The sequence below is a fragment of the Ruditapes philippinarum genome, unplaced genomic scaffold (genome assembly GCF_026571515.1).
Source record: "Ruditapes philippinarum isolate M1 unplaced genomic scaffold, ASM2657151v2 ctg433_1_1_1_1, whole genome shotgun sequence".
In the NCBI taxonomy this organism is placed as follows: domain Eukaryota; kingdom Metazoa; phylum Mollusca; class Bivalvia; order Venerida; family Veneridae; genus Ruditapes; species Ruditapes philippinarum.
In genome coordinates, this window is record NW_026852332.1 from 322,983 (window position 1) to 343,814 (window position 20,832).

Below are 20,832 nucleotides of genomic sequence, written 5' to 3' on the forward strand. Positions count from 1 at the left end.
TTGAAATCTAAAACTCTGTACTAAAGTTCACAACAAAATTAATTTCTAAACTGACTTTTTATATAAATGAAATTTTTTAAGGTGTTTAAAACATGATTTGATTACAATGTTGAGCATGTTACGTACCGTTTCTAATTTGATAAATATTATATATCTTTGCATAACTACTTATGTATATCTATTTATTTATATCTTTTTAAATAATGCTCTCTTTTTCGTTTCCTTTCTTTTTAACTTAACACTGAGATTAGCTGAAGTACGTAAATTATTATGTTTACTACTATCATTTATATATCATAAATATAATATATAAATATATAATCCAATTGCCAAATTTTTCAAAGATAATTAACTCTCAAACTAACTGAAAATAAGTCCTTAATTAAGTCCATTAATAATTCTTGTGGCGAATCGTTACATTACCATTTATTTCACTTTCTTCTGTTGAAAACTATAACACGTAGATCTAAGATAATAAATTATTTGTTTCAATAATTTCACGTGGATCCAACTAAATATGCACTATCTAGATATACATCTTTTATTCTGTGTGTAAAATACTATTAAAGATTCGATCAAAACAGGGTATGATTTCTGATCATATTTACATTTACTATACAATTATGAATCTCATTTAAACATATAAATAGAACATCATAAAAAATATAACAGCTGTATAGAGGCTAATTCTCATTCTTCATGCATACTGGTTTTGTGATTTTTTTTTTGATTTTTTTTGTGACATACAATTTAAAATATCAAGAAAAAGTGGTCGAAGATAAGTATTGTTCTCTAAATCCTTACTAATTGGAGCCTGGGCCCCAGCTAATCTTCAAGTCATAAAACACCGTCAGTCAAAACGCGCACGTGCATTGAGGTACATGTATCTGTTGGACACAGTGTGTAATAGTCTATACTCAGGGTCATGCAGAAGATTTTGATACATGTATTACTGAATCAGTTTAGAGGTAGTAAGTAAATCTACAGATAAATTATAAATAGCCCCTTGAATGTGATGATGATATATATCCGAATTTGCAATAAGTGCTTTTTAAAAGAAAAAAACTTTTTTAAAGATAAAATACAAAGCATTAATGTGAAATTTTACCTGTTAAAATGTTTCAAAATTAACAGTTTAAGGTTTTTTTATGGTTTCTACTATACATTATGCAACCTTATTCATATTCGTATGAAATGAAAGTTTCGAAGAAAGGTCTGAAATTTTCTGGAAAATATAGAATGTGCATTTTAAAATGTGCACTCGAAAGTACATCAGAAGCTATCATTAATATTTCAAGAAAGACTAGCACTTACAACACCACTCCATGTATAAATGTCTTTTTGTTGATAAAATGTAGAAATTGAAATTTTAATCGTATTTTTGGAATTACACCAGAAAACTCTATTTCATTATTAGCACTCTAGTTGCATAATCTTAAGTCTGAGCCACGTTTAAATGTGCACGTAAAGTCTACCAGAAGCCACCATGTAACATGCAAATTTTCTTTTTTCCTGGGAAAAGGACTCCACAGACCCCCATCCACATTTTAGAAACAGGAGGGGGTCATTTTTAAGCATCCCTGCCATTTCCATATTTCAGCCTGCCTTATTGTTATTTAATACAAATTCAACAAAAATGAGGAAATGTAACTAAATGTCAGTAATTTTCCTTACTTGTCAATCATAAGTACATGTAAATGATTTTACTTGAAGCGTCAGTTTTTATTTACAATATCATTTTAATCACGTACTAGTTATATATACATATCACACTGCAACTGACAGAAAATATTTGCCAAATGCTGCTTAGGCCGGTTTTAGGAGACGTGGACAGTAGCTTACTCTTTCCAGTACTCTCGTTGAACTGAATCATTCTTACCGAGCCTGCAAACTTTTAAATTTTGCCGTTTTGGAATTTCTTTTGGGATTCTAGTTCTCTCTATTTTACGTTTAAAACCAAATATTTAAATAATTTGTTTGATCTGTATGATTTGGTACAGCTTGGAAGACATCACGTTCTTCCCAGGGTACACTTGCACTAGGAGACATTAATAATAGTGTGCTCAACTCAATGTAATAATAAATTTCATACATGTGAACAATTTTCGATGATCAAGTGGGAGATTATTCTTCAAAAAGAGGGAGATTTTAAAATTTGCAATAATCAAAGAAGGAAGTTCTGACTTCAAAAAAATAGGTAGATTTCTTTAATTTGTGAAAATACCCCTTATTTTAAGAAAAATCTTTGAAAATATGCCTTCAGAAAGTGGGAGTCTCCCGCTAAAAGTGGGAGAGTTCACATGTAACTATGTGTATTTAGGGAGGATTATCCCATTATAAAATATTTTTCAAAAATAATTTACATGTAGATCACAGTACAGAACTAGTCAAACTAATTGAACTGCGCAATGAGATATTGTGCTATTTTTTGACTGTGCAATATCTCGCCTCTAAAAGCGAGATTTTGACCTAGAACGAAAATATCTCAGAATCTAGCTATGACACGTCTATATATTTTGACTATAAGTACGGTACGATCACATAGGTTGGCAAAATCAAACAGATGCTAAAATTATTTTTCTACAGTACACTATATAAGAATTCAATATTTATGAACATTATTTTTACTCAGCAAGTGCAAAATTATTGATTAATGGATGAAAGTTAACAATAGGATTACGCGTGATTCTGTTGTGCACTCTAAATATCACATCACGGTATAGTACGGTCCTTAACGGAGAAAAGCACAGTTTCTTTCAAAAATCACGGTGTGGCTGCGTTATGGCGTCACCTGCCTAAGGTTCACAACACAAAATTTTGAGAGAAGATAACTTTCAATAAAATGCTTCTGATGATTCAAAATATACTCAAAAGTATGCCATTCCCTTAAATGTACATTAATGATGTATTTAACATATTCAGTAATGAGATTTTATAGTCAATATTGATGTTAAAGGTGAAGAGAATTTTAAGCGCGAAGGGTGCGGGTGGGGTACAACTAAATTTTTATGAATATATTTAAGGGCCTATTTCAGGCATATTCTGACGATAAACAGTGTTGATGTGTGTTAAAAAAACAACACGTGAGATCCTTTTTAACACAACGTTATATAGCTACCTCGTATAGATTCCATGATAATTTCCTGTTAATTTTTTGTGAAGAAATTTTTAGAATCTCATTCTGGGTCAGTTAGGCCCTGAAACTATGCCTTATTTTCATCATTTATGACTACCCTTCAGCCTGTGACCTAAATAGATGTCTTGGGTAAATGCTTTTGCAGTAACAAATGTCATCTGAAATTACACATTGTTTAGCCGAAACTCGACAGTTTGGTCCAAAATCCAATCTAAATTTGTTTTAAACAGGTAGTTATCTGCTAACCCAACAATCTGTTTGATGTACTAATTACTTAATATGTTACTGTTCCTTAATTATCAAACAAACGGGCTAGAAAAAAATGTTCTTATTATAATGTAAATATTAAATCAAGATTTCAATATTTACGCATATTGATCAGATCGGACAGAAAATAACCAACCAACATTTAGTGGTGTGTCATTAATATTTTGATGATATTAATTAGGTCTGTCATGGATGGAAAATTTTTTATTGATATATTGAGAGACAAATATTGACGATATATCATCTTTGACAGTAGATAGAATGAAAAACATAAATATGTCATGTGTTATAAATATGTGTTATAAATTGGGAATTCATGGGTTTTAAAATGGCAATGCACATTTAGCTTGTAAATAAAACATTATAAATACTACAAACTAACAGAAATTTTGTTTTTCTATAATTTTTGTCAATGAGATTTGAAAATGAAGTTTAAAGTTTGTTAGCCAAGAAAACTTAAAAACAATGACTTCCCTTATTTCGCAAAATAGAGAAGGTAATATTCACAAAAAAATAAAAATAAATGTGAGCTTGTATTGATATTTGAAAGTGTGTATTGATATTATATCTGATTATGAATATTGATGGTATATCCAGTGATTAATCTAGATGTGCGTCTTGCGTAAAATACGCATAAAAATCGAAAAAGACGCACAGTTTCAAAATATGTGCGTTCAATTTGACGCATGAAAATCAGGTGGTTTATAATCGAAAATATCATGATTAGTGATTTCTATGTACTGTTTTAATCAGTTGAATAATTTTTCAATTTCTTCAGTTGAATAATTTAATTTCCGATGATTACTTGTGCAAGACTAATCCCCAATTTGCTTGAAACGTTAAATCCCTGCGATCGGTAACCGCCCATTATCGGCATTAGCCAATTAGAGCGCCCATTTTGCATGAGAGCGAATCGCCTACAATGGTGAAATATGCAGAGATCTGCCTGTGCCATTGGCGCTAAAAAATGAGAATGGCACAGGAAAATCGTCAGCAAAGGGCCAAGGGTGCATCTAAAATCTGTGCCAGACTTATATTGTATGTTATTTCGTCATCCAGACAAAACTGGTACCAACAGCAACAGGTTACCCATTCCCATGTAATTCCGCATTATTCTTGAGTTTATCCATTTCCATATAGCATTTTTCCAATTATCTACTTACCTTATCCCTTTCCCACACAGATAAGCATTTCTACTACCGTAAATTTAATCCAATAAACAAACAAAAAATCATTAATCTACTTAATATTTTAAATAAATATCGGTAACTGAAAAAAAAGTGTTGCTATTTTAAGAAATGCTGTAAGTTACAGTATAATCTGACAGGTGTGTAAATTGAATTCCCCTAAGGTCACTCAAGTTCACGCGGAGTGTAAAAAAAAAGATGTCTATTACGTCATCAGAATATTTGACAGGGTGATTAACCAATCAGGGAAACATTGTGCATGACTTTTTCATGATCAAAAGGTCTGTCTGTGTATGCTTTCTACACAGAGGCCATACAAGGAGCAATAAAAGTTGTCAGTATGTTATACAGTGTTTAAAGGGACATTTTTTTGCAAATTACGAACAATTAAAATGGATAATGCACAGTATTAGACATAAGTAGTAAGAAAATATAAATTATGCAAATTAGATTTTTGAGCAGCCAATAAAAATTGTTTTGCCTGCAATTAATATTAGTACCAAAAAAAAACTTTTTTATACACTTTAATTACTTAATCGCTTGTTATAAAAACATGCAAATCATGTCAAAGATCTGCTTTTAAAAAAAAAATTCTGCTAAGACGCATTTATTTTGCTACATGACTCATTGATTTTGCTAAAGGACTCATTGTTTTCAAACATGTGCGTCATCCGACGCATTGTAAGGAATTTCTAGATTAATCACTGTATATCAATATTGTGATATTCAATGACAGCCCTAGATTACATTAAATTACAGAGTGAATCGGATTTCACAAATTTATTAGAAGAGTCTGAATGATTCTGACCCTATACAAGCTGGGTACAAGGCATGCATTAAAACTAATGGTTATACTAACTTCTTCATGATTTTCTTCAAGAATCTTTGAAATAATGTTCATTTACAATAAATGTTTTACCAATGCAAAATCCTTCCTCTTGGACAGGGGAAACCTGTAGAGTTTAGGGTATGCAACAGCCATTTGTTGCTGCCAATTTCAACTTTACCGCTTATAGCCACAGCAACCTATCAATTAATTTTATTGAATTAATTTTTATTATCTGAAAAAAATCACAGCAATTTGCTGCGAAATTGCCTTTTTCTAATAAAGAATGCTCAGTATTTGAAGTTTTGGCGAGCTAATCAGGGCTGTCATGAATCTTTTGTTTCAAGTTTGGTAAGAAGTTTTTTAAAATAAATTTTTATTTGCTTCTTTCAGATTGACATTTTATCCACATAACAGTAGTTTAATTGAAACAGAAGCAGCAGCGGAAATGGCAGCAAAACAGAAAGAAGAGGTAGTGGACAGTTCTGAAGATGAGGCTGATAGTTTTGATAATTATGGTGTGTTCCAGAGTGACTATGAATTTAAATTTGTACAGGAGGGTAATGATAAGACAACACTTATGTTGCCTCCTGTTACATATGACAGTATGGAAGTCAAGTATTTCAATGTTGAAATAGAGGTTGACAGTGAATTGCTTGTTAGTGCACTTGAAAAAGAAAAGACAGTGAATGGCACAACCAGATTTTTTTTCCGAATAGCTAAATCTGGTGGGCAACTTGGTCAAGGGGATGATGGTGAGGCATATGAAAAGCTTGGTGAAGATGGTTATGATTATGGGGAAATGAAAGACAAAGCTGAAGTACAAGCAAAAAAGCCAAAGGGAAAAAATCCTAAGGCCAGAGCTCCAATGGATGCTCACAACTACAGTAAACAAAAAGTAATGGTGAAGTCTGCACCAACTATTAAAGTTGAAAGCGAAGAATTGCCAACAATGAATTTGGATGGTACACAACTTGATGATGAGGAGGAGGAAGAAGAAGAGGATGAAGGCGAAGATGTGGAAGATGATGGTGATGACGATGATGATATGGATGATCTTGAAGAAATTGAAATGTTAGGAGATGCGTCACTGGCAGAGGATGACCAGACTGGTTCACCAAGAACACCAAAAAGGAAGAAACCCAAACAAGAACCAACATCATCTGGCAAGAAGAGACGAAAGTATGACAAGACAAATTATTACAGTAAAGAATCTACCAACTTCTCTGTAGAGATGACAGATGAAGGTTAGTCAATCTGATTTTCTGTAACTTTTACATGAACATCTCAAGTCATTTCCTTAACACTTAGCCTGCTGACTCTGGGGAAAATTATGGCTAAAATTGCTAATTTGGGAAGTAAAAAAGCTGGTGTCAACTGTTAAGTTCAGATTTTTTGGAAGACAGTTTTTCAGAAAAGATAATTAATACCACTTTCTTCTGCGCAAAGTTGAGGGTCAGTTTATAAAATAGATTTTCATAGACTTAATCTTGATAGTGTTTAAGGTTTTATAATTTTTATGGAAATGTCTTGGATGTTCTTTTAGTAATAGGTTTTTCCCAAATCCTACATATTGAAATTTTACACATAGCTAAATAATAATGAAATAGAAAGTTATTCAAAGTTTAAAAAATGTTAATTTATCATTCTGATGTCATGACACCAGATTTCAAATATTTTGTTTCACCAATATAAATATATAGACAAGGAATTGGGAAAAAGCCTGTTTTTTACTGTAAAGGGGTAACCCTTGGGTCATTTCACACATGTCTGATGATTTTAGAATAACTCTCCTTGAAACTTCATTTAAGCCCTGTTTCTATTTATTACAATCATTTTTACATATGTATGCTTAAAAAATAACCGTCTGAATTATAAAAGAAAGCATGAACAGAGTCAAAGGTAATGAAATGTTAATAACTTAATGTGATTGCAACCAGTCTAAATATCAAACATATGAGGGTTGATTGAAATTCTGACTGGTTTCAACCCATAACCTGCTGATTTTGTGTTATAGATTTGTCCTGCTTAGAATTTGGCAAACTCTTATCAAAGTTTAAAGGACTTCAATATCAAAATTAAAAAAATGAAGCTACTGGCTATATATACAGAAAGGCCAGGTCAGACTGTGCATATGTGTAGGCTGGCACTGGCTTAGTTGTATACTAGTGGCAAAGATTTGTTACCTTTAGTTCCAGCAGATTATGGGTTAATCTTCTGATTTTACATGTACAACCTCAGCATTTCTGACATGTTACCTTTAACATCCTAATGTTCATGAGTCCTAAGTTGCATTTTAAGTTCCTGTAAACAACTTCTTGAGTCCAGGAAGCCTATGTAAAGAGGTCCTGGAACACACATGTAAATGGAATAAGAATAAATATTTTTGCTCCATTTTATGTTTGAATAAGAGTTGACATTTAGAAAATTTTCAAAAACAAACTTTTGACAAGAAAAATCTACAAGAATCGTCTTTTTGAAAGAAGAAGATAATGCTTAATATATGAGCTTTAAGAGTTAAATCTGAGGATATGCTGGCAGTCTCGGACAGTATTGAAGAGGTAAGTCCTTTTGATTTCTGAACCTTTTTATGTAGGATTCCTGGATTCTCTTTGTAAATTAATTGGATAAGAAGCATCTATAATGAACCCTAGTGTTATGTATTTAGTGAAATTTTTAGGAAAAATTTTCTAAGCAAAATGTGTTTGATTTTTGTGACAGTATACTAAGTTTCACATTGTTTCAGTCAAGTAATTCTGAGAAGTCTTGTTTTCAAGTGTTTTTGGATTGACGTACAGTGCTAGTCTTTTCTTGATGACATGATTAAGTAACTTCTCAAGTAACTGCGAACTTCTCTCAATGAATTACTAAGATAAGTTGATGGATTAATGGTCCTGTACAAAGTTTCAAGATTGAATGTTTCTTTATATATTATATGGACAGCGAATTTTTTCCTTCTTTGATTGTGTATGGTGAATTTTCCAAATTGAAAATACAGACATTTTTTCCCAATTCTAAACAAAAAACACAACAATTATATTGGCATAAGGTATGATATTCGCCGAGAAATCAATCCTTGGAAAAAACTTCATTATTTTACATTAGAACGCACCGATGAAACATATTCACATAGAAATGATAAGATAGACAAGGCACAATTGTAAAACAAAAGGCAATTTTCTGAACGCAGCATGTTTTATTGTACTAATACTTTGTATACCTGCAAATGGGAACTGAAGGCATGTAGGGCAAGGGACATTATTAAGTGATCAGTATTTCTAGAGTTCTGTCCCTTCTTTTACATGGAAAATAAACTTGTATTATTGTAGACAATATCTTTCACATTCATAGATATTCATCTTAAAGTGAAGTGCATATCAGTTATACCATCACAACACTTTTGAATTTAATTATATCATTGTTGCAATAAAAGGAGCTCTTTTGAGTTAAAAAAATCTAATAACAGAAAATTTGAAATTCTTACATAGATCAAGTGAAGCACTTAAAAAAAAAAAAAAAAAAAAAAAAAAAAAATTTGCAAAGGAAAGTAAAAAATGCTCATTAAATTGAAAAATTTTGTGTGCCTAATTTTGTAAGTTACTAACACTTCATTTTTGGATCATTTTGCGCAATTTACATCATTGAACAGATGAGCCTTGGCACAATATGTGTTGTGCTTGTATTTATTTGTGGGGACATTTCATCAAATGCATGTCTTTAATTTATTCCAAGTGGTGGCTTATTTTGTGGATAGGCATGCAGTGTTTTAAATTATTTATTTTGTGAAACTTGTCCAGCTAATTGTTCTAGATATGTCTTAAGTTTTACTGTCTTTAAAGCTAGCGATTACTAATTCACTAATTTATGTAATACTAGAATGCCAATGAACCCTTAGCCCGCTGGTGGCAAAAGATTCTACCCATGCAACTAGTGCAAACCAAGAGGCACATCAATACTTTTGAATTTCATTTGCACTGTAGGCTTTTCAGTCAGTACTTAGTTCGAAAATTTCCCGTAAAAATGAAAAGTGGTTTTGTCCTGAATGAAAGATTGACAAGTCACTTTTAAGATGTTTAGTGCGGTAGGGGTTAAAGCTGTTTGTATTTTAGCTTTTTGAACCTACTGTAGAAGGTGTTTTCCTATATAACTTGTATCATGATAATATTCCTATTTGGAGAGTCAGGTCAACTGGCATAGTACTTATTAAACATTAGTCCTGATTCTAAAAACCTGTATAATGACCTTAACTTTCTTGATATTGACAATGGACACTGTGTTGTATTTACTAAGTCATTGATGAAAGGTTAAAGCTTGTAGTTCTAAACTTGTTTAAATTTGTCATATCTTGAAAAGGAAAGTTATAGAGGTTGAGATTTGGGGTATAAAGTACTAAAAAAAATTTATTTAATAAATTTATTTGAAACCTCGGATAAGCTTTATTTTGTCAAAATAAACAAAAATGTTTTATGTTACTTAAATAATGTTTTCAGTGCAGTTTAAAAAATTTTGTTTGGTCATTTTTTTTTCTACATTTATACATGTTTAAATCTCAACCTCTCAATTTCCTTTACAGGAAAGACAAAATTCATCTGTAGGCATTGTGGGAAGATTTGTAATACAGCCGGAAACATGAGGGATCATTTAGTGATACACATAGACAAAAGAACATTTGCATGCGATGAATGTCCAGCTTGGTTTAAAAGTATGAAGGCTCTTCAGCGGCATTCTGTGCGTCACACTGTCAAGACTGTCAAGTGCGGTACTTGTAGTGCACTTTTTTACACAACGTCAGAATGTAAGAGCCATGCAAGTGTTCATATGGACGACAGAAAGTACATTTGTGATATTTGCAATCTAGCGTTCAATCATTCAACGTCTCTATCACGTCATAAAAAAGTTCACGCGAGTAGGGGCGACCGGCAGCAGTTTCTATGTCATTTATGTACAGCAGTGTTCTACCGCAAAGACAATATTAGACGTCATTTGAAAAGTATTCATGGATCGGATGAAGTACCGGAGCCTCGTAAACAAAACGCAGATAAGTGGATTAGGAACAAACGTATACAGACAAGAGGTAGAACAACTAAATTCTGGTCTGATCCTCATGATGTTGCACAAAAAGGATTTGATAAACTTGAGGACGATCAAAGTAAAGGGAAATCAAGTGTTTCAAAAGGACGTCGAAGTTTGACTCGGTGCAAAATAAACAATACATTAGATTCCACAGAATGATACATTTTGACATTTACAAGAGATTGAAAAAATCTATGAAAAAATTCTGTTAACTGTCGACAGATATTCTGTCGACAGCAGTTGGGTTATTCTAAGTATTGTCAATAATTTTAACACTGATAATCATGATGATAGCAGTACAAATATGTGTAGGCAAATATCAGAAGGTGGCAGTTGTGACAGTAATTTGAAAGAATCCACTGTCGAATTATGGCATACTTACATGTACGAAATATCTATAAAAGCTCTATTAATGTATAAAAAGAATGAAATAGATGAATGCTTTGAAGATCATCTTCCAAAGAGTAACGAAGACAAATTTTGTGTCGAAGAAATAAAAACGATAACAAGTTCAGCATGTTTTAAATGTGAAATTTTTACATTTTATACCTATATGTGTATGTATTAACAAAGTTTTTAGAGAATGTCAAATGGAAAGACTGTTTCATTATTTAGATCTAACTTTTTGCAAAGCATTAGCAAAGAAACTTAAATATGAAACCTTATAAATTGTATTGAAAGTAGAAATGTAATTTTTATGTTGCCTCGAAAAGGCGACATATAGGTGTTACTTTTGTCTGTGTCGTTGTCGGCATCCCCTAAGGCTCGTCCAGAGCATAAATCAGTCACTATAAGTTGGATTGACTCCAAACATGGTATGCATGCTTTCTTCAATAACACAATGTGCAGTGCACATGAATCGGTACTCAGCACGTCTTTATTATGGAATTGAAACTATCAATAGTTATAATTATGTAGTCTGAAGAATATTTGACATTTTTGCATAAATGTAGAATACTCCGACATTATTTGCATAAATGTAGAACGGGCTGACATTATTTGCATAAATGTAGAACAGTCTGACATTGTTTGCATAAATGTAGAACAGTCTGACATTATTTGCATAAATGTAGAACAGTCTGACATTATTTGCATAAATGTAGAACAGTCTGACATTATTTGCATAAATGTAGAACAGTCTGACATTATTTGCATAAATATAGAACAGTGACATTATTTGCATAAATGTAGAACAGTCTGTCATTATTTGCATAAATTTAGAACAGTCTGACATTATATGCATAAATTTAGATCAGTCTGACATTATTTGCATAAATGTAGAACAGCCTGACATTATTTGCATAAATGTAGAACAGTCTGACAATATTTGCATAAATGTAGAAGAGGCTGACATTATTTGCATAAATGTAGAACAGTCTGTCATTATTTGTATAAATGTAGAACAGTCTGACATTATTTACATAAATGTAGAACAGCCTGCCATTTGCATAAATGTAAAACAGTCTTTCATTATTTGTATAAATATAGAACAGCCTGACATTATTTGTATAAATGAAGAACGGCCTGTTTTGAAAATTGTTGAGATATTTAAAAACCTATTAAACACCATATTAAATTGTTTTATTGCTTTTGAGTATTTACTTCTTATTTATTTCATTTCCCCTTCACATTGCTTACTTGCTCCTATTATTGCAGACCACTTCATCTGTAGGATAATTCAAATGTTTTTCTATTAAGGAAATTATAATTATATCAATTAAGAGTGTATATTACATCAATTGATGTTTTCCGCTATATTTTACAGCAGCACAATAAAGGCTGTTACTCTTAGCCCAAAATTGGTATATTTTCCCCTAAAAATGCTAGAATATGTATAGCCTTGAAATGCCCTGTGCACATCCTTTATCAGAACCATGACTTAACAGCAGCTGACTTATATCAGCTTGTTGGAAAAATTAATTGACTGAAAGACAGAAAGCTGTCAATATAGATAGTCTCTGCTATGTACCATGCATGGCAAACTGAATTAAAATTGAATATTGTATTAGATATGGGTAAATTCCATTCTCAGTTGTTGGAATTTGATTCAGTCCCCCCCCCCCTTTTAATGATGAATCATGCTATATTTTCCCCTTCAGAAACAGGTTATTTTGAAAACTGGGGGAAAAATACTTTTTTTATAGAAAAATGCACAATTCCATATCAAGTGTGAAGGAATATAGTCATGAATTCTGGTAGCATTTGAAATTGTTATACTATTTTTTTTTTGCATTTTAGAAAACTTGCTCTATCATGGAGTGTTAAAATATATAATTTTCATTGGCCTTGGCATTGTTTTGTGCCTAAATCAAGTTTGATGCAATCTTGAACAAAATACCACCCAGTTTAAAAAGATACATTTCAACAATGATTTATCTGGTTGGATCCTATCCATAGATGATCATGAGTGAAAAAGATATGACTGGCATTTTATTACTGTAAAACAAGCAATTTTTATGTATGTATGGAGTTGTAGCCAAGTGTTTTAAGCTTTAATTTTGTGGTATGCTTATGGAGACTTGAGATAAGTTACCCAACATTTTTACTGTAACATTAATTTCCTTCATTTTGTTTCTTTTAATTTTCAGGTAATAAAGTTTTCAAGTGCAACACTTGTGATTACGTATCGAAATGGCCAGGCAACATGCGTGACCATGTTCGCGTCCATACTGGCGAAAAACCATTTGGCTGTGACAAATGCAGTAAGAGTTTTGCCAACCAATCTGGCCTACAGAAGCACAGTGTCATCCACTCCGACGAACGCCCACATATTTGTGACATCTGCGGCTTTGCTTTTAAGCTGAAACGCCAGCTGGTAAAGCACTATAGGCGTCACCTTACACCAGGGTCCATATTATGCCCGTATTGTGGTAAACGTTATTACTCCCAGTCGGAACTAAGACACCATATGCCAACACACACTGGTGAGAGGAAGTTTGAGTGCGATGTATGTAATAAGATGTTTGCCTCAGTATCTTCTTTGGGAAGACATAAGGCTCTACATTCAGGGGCGAGGTTTGAATGTCACATCTGTGGGAATTTATCAATGCGAAAAGAGTACTGGCGTACTCACATGATCAAGTATCATCATTTTAGTGAGAACGATGAACTGCTGGCAAAGAAGATGCGATTCAATCGCTTATATGATCAAACTGAGGAGATGAAAGTACCGAGTGTACATAAAATTAAAGTGGTAAAAGCAGAATCAATGAATGTCGAGGAAGGTGAAATTATCGAAGGTGAAATTATTGAAGGCGAGCAAATAGCAGAAGTTCAGGAAATAGTGGCTGGACAGGAGATAAATGATGAAAATGTCCAGTATATAATTAGCCTGAACTATAATTGACCTTTTTTGAAATTGAGAAAATACTAAAAAAGATTCTTGTTTAATTGCCTGTTCTAGGGCTTATTTATTGTTAATATGAATATTTAGAAACTCAAAACTATATTGTTTGTGACATGAACACTAATCATTATATTGTGATTTGAAAACTGTTCTTACTCTTGCATTTGAATGGATAGAGTGTTTCTGATTCAGTTAGAATGCACTGCAATTTGGGTGATTTGAGTTACATTTATTTATATATTTGATACAAAAATTTGTGTGAAGCCTATGGTATTGTTCACTAGTGTGTTTTTGTGTCTCGGACAACTATTTAATATGTATACTTGTATTTTATGTATTGATATGGAAAACAGAATTTTCAATAGGATTGGTACATGTTTCATTATTTAAACTTCTGTATCAAATGTTTTTTCTGTACTGCAATTAAAATGTTTTACCTGGGTAAAATTTATACATAGTTAATTTGGATACAAATGCCTAAGTGTTCACCTTTAACATAAATTTTAATGCAATAATGGAAAATTTAAATTTTAACATGAATTTTAATTCAAAAATGGAAAATTTAAACTTTTTAGAGTTGGCACTCGAAGCATTTAATACAGTAAATACATGCCTATGCTAGTAGTTAAGAAATATGCCAGTTTGACCATTTGTTCAGTCTGACCATATTATACCATATTAGCATATATACCATACTATTAATTTTGAAAGTACAGAAACTTATAAAATTAATGATAAAACTTCCAAATGCAAAGCATGGCAAATCAGTTGCACAAATTCAGATGCACAATAGTAAACAATTCTTAACTTTGTTATACCCCCACAAACGAAGTTTAGGGGGATATATAGGAGTCAGCTTGTTGGTCTGTCATTCTGTCCACATCATGATTTCAGGACGGTAATTACAGTTTGGAATGGGGTATTGTAATCAAACTTGGTATATAGCAACCATATGTGGAAACTCTGGTTGGTATTGCATTTGGACCTCTTGGGGGCAAGGTCACCATTACTAAAAAAAGAAAAATGGTTACTGGACTAGCTAGAGTTAGGAATGAGATATTGTTATCAGAAAGCTTACATGAAGACCCTGGTTGTTATTGCATTTGGATGGCCTGAGGTCATGGTCACCATTACTAAAGATAGAAAAATAGTTTTCGGACAACACCTAGAGTTAGGAATGAGATATTGTAATCAAACTTGGTGTATAGCAAGCTTATACGAAGATCCTGACTGGTGTTGCATTTGAGCTTCCTGGGGTCTAGGTCACTGTAACTAAAAATAGAAAAATGGTTTCTGGTCAGTAACTAGAGTTAGGAATGAGATATTGTTATCAAACTTGGTTTATGACAGGTTGGGATTGCAATTAATTAAACACCTTTACTATAGGTTGAGTTCAAATTTTTCTTCAGACCAGTTATTTTTCAAATGGTCAAAGCTGCTGGTGGGGGTATTTATCACCTTCAGTGATAGCTCTAGTTGTGTCAAGGGTTAGCATGAATTTTTTCCAGATTGCTTGTCTCACAGAAATGTCGATGCTTTACTTTTTGTAGTAGGATGTATTTTCAAAACGTTTTAAGCAATTTATATTCTTTTCAAATAACTATCAAATTTTCCCAGTATTCAGGGAACATTTTTTAAAAGCCACACTTTAGACTGGAATATTATTTGGCATTTTGCTCAAAATTGGGGGGAGAGGACTTTTTTTGCGATGGCAATATATTGTTCCTTGAAGGCTTAACATGTAACCAAATCAATCTGTTCTATTGCTCTGTGTTACAAACCTGTTTTTGTTCACTCGATCTGTTTTAGAACTTCAATTTGATGTGTGAAATTGGTGTTAAAGTTTTGAAATTTACATATTTTACAGTTGTTTAATGTTTTTTGAATGTTTGAAATTCTTGGTTCTTTTTCTCTACAATTGTTGATATCTGTATTAATAATTCCATCACATTGAAGCATGTTTATTCAATAGTGCATAAAATTATATAGATTTCCTACATCTTTTGTGAAAATATTCTGCATGTTTGGTTGAGTCACATGATCACCCTATTTAGCTTTAATTTTGCCAATTTTGTTGCATCATCTTATTCAGCAGTAATATTTTATCATATCACATTATAACTATTTTTAGCAGTAATATTTCTGATTATGTCACATAATCTTATTCGGCAGTAATAATTCTGATTGTGTCACATCATATTCAGCAGTAATATTGATGCTGATTATGTCACATTGTATTATTCAGCAGTAATATTTCTGTGTGTGTCTTGTCACATCATATTCAGCAGTAATATTTAAATTTTATGCTGATTATGTCACATTGTCTTATTCAACAGTAATGTTTCTGATTATTTCACATCATTTTTATTTTTAGCAGTGTTATAACTGATTATGTGACATCATCTTAGTCAACAGTAATATTTCTGATTATGTTCAGCAGTAGTATTACTATGTCACTTCATTACAATATTCAGAAGAAATATAACAGCCCAGTTAGTTTAGTATTTGTGTAAACATTATAGGTGCTGTTATATCTTTGTTTTGAAATCCTATCAAGTGAAGAATTAGTGTTAAAATTAAATGAATGGATTAATTATGTTATTTGTTGTACAAGTTGTTGATGTGATGTACGGGGGAATATTGGCTGAATGAGCACTTGGGGTCATATTTATCTCATTCAGCCTTACTTTCTCCCATATATCCAGTTAGCAAATTAACAAAAAGCAAATTTATAATAACGCAAATTGTTTTTGAACAAAAGTTCTTAAGAAAATCCAGTAATTTTAGACTGTTTTCAAAGAAGCCAGAGAAAAATGTGCGCGTAAATAAGATGACATTGGATGTTGAACTGCTACATGTATGCCAATGCTGTACATAAAAAGTAATTGTCCCCCACCTTTTCGAAGAAAAAAGGGAGATATAGAAATAGGCTCCGTCCGTCTTTCCGTCCGTCCATCAGTCACACTTTCGTGTCGGGTCCATAACTTTGTCATTTATTGAAGGAATCTGAAATAACTTAGCAAAAATGTTTGTTATAATAAGACGATGTGTCATGCGCAACAACCAGACCCCTACCTCCAGGGTCAAGGTCGCACTTGCTCATTCAAGGTCAGCATTGTCTATTTGAGGGTATATCTCGTGTCCGGTCCATATCGTTTTTACCTTTGAAGGGATTTTGTAAATACTTGCCACAATTGTTCACAATAATGAGAAGATGTGTCATGTGAAACAACTGGTCACCTACCTCCAAGGTCAAGGTCACACTTGGTGGTTAAGATTAACATAGTCTGTTACAGGGTATATTTCGTGTCCAGTCCATAACTTTGTCATTGATCAAAGGAATTTGAAATAACTTGGCACAAATGTTTGTTATAATAAGACAATGTGTCATGTGCAACAACCAGACCCCTACCTCCAGGGTCAAGGTCGCATTTGCTCATTCAAGGTCAACATTGTCTATTTGAGGGTATATCTCGTGTCCGGTCTATAACTTTCTTATCTTTGAAGGGATTTTGTAAATACTTGCCACAATTGTTCACAATAATGAGATGATGTGTCATGCGCAACAATCGGTCACCAACCTCCAAGGTCAAGGTCACACTTGGAGTTCAAAGATTAACATAGTCTGTTATAGGGTATATGTTGTGTCTGGTCCATAACTTTTTCTTATATGAAAGGATTTTGAAAATACTTGGCACAAATAGTCACTATAATAAGACGTGTCATGCGCAACACCAGCATCCCTACCTCCAAGGTCAAGGTCACATTTTGAGGTCAAAAATTAACATAGTCTTTTAAAGGGTATATATTGTGTCCAATGTAGAACTTCTTCATAGTTCAAGGGATTTTGAAATAACTTGGCACAAATAGTCACAATAATAAGACAATATGTCAAGTACAACACCTGCACCCCTACCTCCAAGGTCAAGGTCACACTTAGAGGTCAAAATAACAGTCTGTTATATGGTATATTTTGTGTCCCCTCCATAACTTCTTCATAGATCAAGGGATTTTAAAAATACTTGGCACAAATAGTCACAATGATAAGATGATATGTCATGCGTTACACCAGTGTCCCTACCTCCAATGTCAAGGTCACATGTAGAGGTCAAAGATTTACATAGTCTGTTATAGGGTATATTTTGTGTCCAGTCCATAACTTTTTCATAGATCAAGGGATTATAAAATACTTTGCACAAATAATCACAATAATAATTAGACGATATGTCAGGACCCTACCTCCAAGGTCACACTAAGAGGTCAAAGATGAACATAGTCTAATAGAGGGTATATTTTGTGTCCCATCTATAACTTCTTCATAGTTCAAAGGATTTTGAAAATACTTGGTACAAATAGTTACAATAATATGACGATATGTCATGCGCAACACATGCACCCCTACCTCCAAGGTCAAGGTCACACTTAGAGGTCAAAGCTCAACATGATAGATTTTTAAATTCAGTGTTTTATTTTATTTCTTTAATAAATTTATTGTTGCATTTGCAGATCTAGCATTGATCATAATTTTGGACGGAAAGTCCTTAGATCCATACCTCAATCTTTTGAAAAAGCACAATTTTATGCTTCATATAAAACTTCCCCGAGGCGGGGGATGTTGGTAACTCTGTTACAAATTCTTGTTCAAGTTTAAACCGTCTACAATATAGAAATACATTGTCATTTGTGCGCCCGCCGGTTCTTCATGGTGTTTACACTTTATACAGCATGATATACAAAATGTTTAAGCCAATCAAATTTGAGAAATTTATTTTGCATTTTTATAATCTTAATAATGTAATTATTTGGCTGAAGGTTTTCATTCATTATGTGTTGATTAATAGTAATACATTAAGTACTGATTTATTACCAAGGATCACTGGTTTAGTGCCCAGGATCATTCATTTTGAAATGTCCCAAGACTACAGAAATGAATACCTCACTATAATGCCATTTAATTCTGGCTGACGATTAACTTTTTTATTGTATCATATGTATATATATGTATATACATGTATAATATGTAAAGACAGTATTTCTAAAGTTGTAGCAATTTTTAATCAAAACTTGCTTTGTAATATGTTCATGGGTAACTTTGAAAGTAGCTTTTATATTTTGAATTGTTGGACGATTTTAACAAAAAAGTAACAAAATACAAAGAGAGTTAATGTTGGTAGTACATAAAATTTTATTCCGAACCTAATGAAATAGTTGTTCTGTGTATATAACTTTACATTTTGATTATGTTTATGTATAACTTAAAGATATACTATACTCCTCCTTGAGTGGTTCTACTCAGGTGCCCGTTCGTGCCTGAAATAATGCACGGAAGGGCACCTGAGGTCTTCCTCCACCAGTAAAGCTGGAACTTCACGATATGACCTATACTGTGTCGATGTGACGAAAAACCAAAAACAAACAAAAACCTCTGAGTGAAATATGATATCTTAAAAAAAATCATGGAAATTTTTTGAAATCTATGAAATTCTTCCTGAATATCTCTAATTTAAATAAAAGAATGAATAGACTATGTATGGGAAGCTGTGTTTCCTATTACTGGTCAAGCAAAGTCGGCACGTTCTTTAAAAAACCGCCAATTTTTTTTTAATGACACTACATGTTCATATTATGACCACTTATAGCGTATAGTGTTTTAAATATAACTTATCTACTTCGTGTGAAATCAAAACATGTTTATTTTATACATGTATTGATAAAGAGACTTTAAAGTAATAATCAATATTTTCTAACATCAAATTTGAGCATAGTATATCTTTAAGGTAATTTTATGTAACATTTTTATGCCCCCACAATGTGGGAGCATATAGCGTTGCACTTGTCCGTCCGTCCGTCAATCCGTCAGTCAGTCAGTCCGTCCGTCCGTCCGTACGTCCCGAAATCTTGTGAACGCAACTCCTCTTAAACCGGATGGCAGATTTTGCTTAAACTTACAGGGATGAACAACCTTAATGTGTAGATGGTAGTAAAGGAAGGAATTTTTGTTGCGACCAAATTTAACAGAATTATGGCCCTTTGTTGATTTTTTCACTATATACTATGTAGAAATTTTGTGAACGCAACTCCTCTTAAACCGGATGGCAGATTTTGCTTAAACTTACAGGGATGAACAACCTTAAGGTGTAGATGGTAGTAAAGGAAGGAATTTTCGCTGCGACCAAATTTTACAGAATTATGGCCCTTTGTTGATTTTTTCACTATATACTATGTAGAAATTTTGTGAATGCAACTCCTCTTAAACCAGATGGCAGATTTTGCTTAAACTTCCAGGGATGAACAACCTTAATGTGTAGATGGCAGTAAAGGAAGGAATTTTTGCTGCAACCAAATTTAACAGAATTATGGCCCTTTGTTGATTTTTTCATTATATACTATGTAGAAATTTTGTGAACGCAACTCCTCTTAAACCGGATGGCAGATTTTGCTTAAACTTACAGGGATGAACAACCTTAATGTGTAGATGGTAGTAAAGGAAGGAATTTTTGCTGCGACCAAATTTAACAGAATTATGGCCCTTTGTTGATTTTTAGTTTTCAACTTGTGGCACATGTAGTCCAAAAAATATTTGACCTAGAGTCATAAGATTGACAGAACAGTGGCGTGTGGGGGCATCAGTGTCCTATGGACACATTTCTAGTTTGTCTTTGTAATGTTTTTAACACAAAGGAACATAAATGATTTCAAACAGTCCAATATTTTTAATTGTTGTAAAATTATAGATTAGATAAGTTATTGTAATTTTAAGGGTGGATCTGCATTTTGGTTGCTGTCAATATTCACATGTAAATTAGAAAATAAACTTCTTCAAAATTGATTTGTATATTGTTCTGCAAATGTAACATCAACCTTGCATACCAAAGTATAAAAAGTATTTTAATCAGCAAAGATGGTTTACTAGCAGTAAACGTATTGTATATCTCTTTTAATTTAATAATTTCAAATACAGTTCTTGAAAATGTTATAAATAAGTGCCTTTTTAGCT

The 20,832-nt window shown here is 32.6% G+C and overlaps 1 protein-coding gene across 6 annotated transcripts in view; it reads left to right on the forward strand.

The window, feature by feature from the left end:
* Positions 1–2,716: 2,716 nt before the first annotated feature.
* The window catches only part of LOC132756974 (zinc finger and SCAN domain-containing protein 31-like), a 37,002-nt gene continuing 18,886 nt past the window's right edge, over positions 2,717–20,832 (forward strand). For 4 of the 6 annotated variants that reach the window (XM_060748139.1, XM_060748164.1, XM_060748157.1 and 1 more), the window contains exons 1-2: positions 2,717–2,873; positions 5,810–6,663. In XM_060748139.1, the coding sequence (XP_060604122.1) occupies positions 5,865–6,663 (799 nt within the window). In that variant the 5' untranslated portion in view covers positions 2,717–2,873; positions 5,810–5,864. Of the gene's footprint in view, positions 2,874–5,809; positions 6,664–9,989; positions 11,000–13,077; positions 17,663–20,832 lie in introns of those variants that run through there. The other 2 variants (XM_060748122.1, XM_060748131.1) reach the window with 2 other exon arrangements.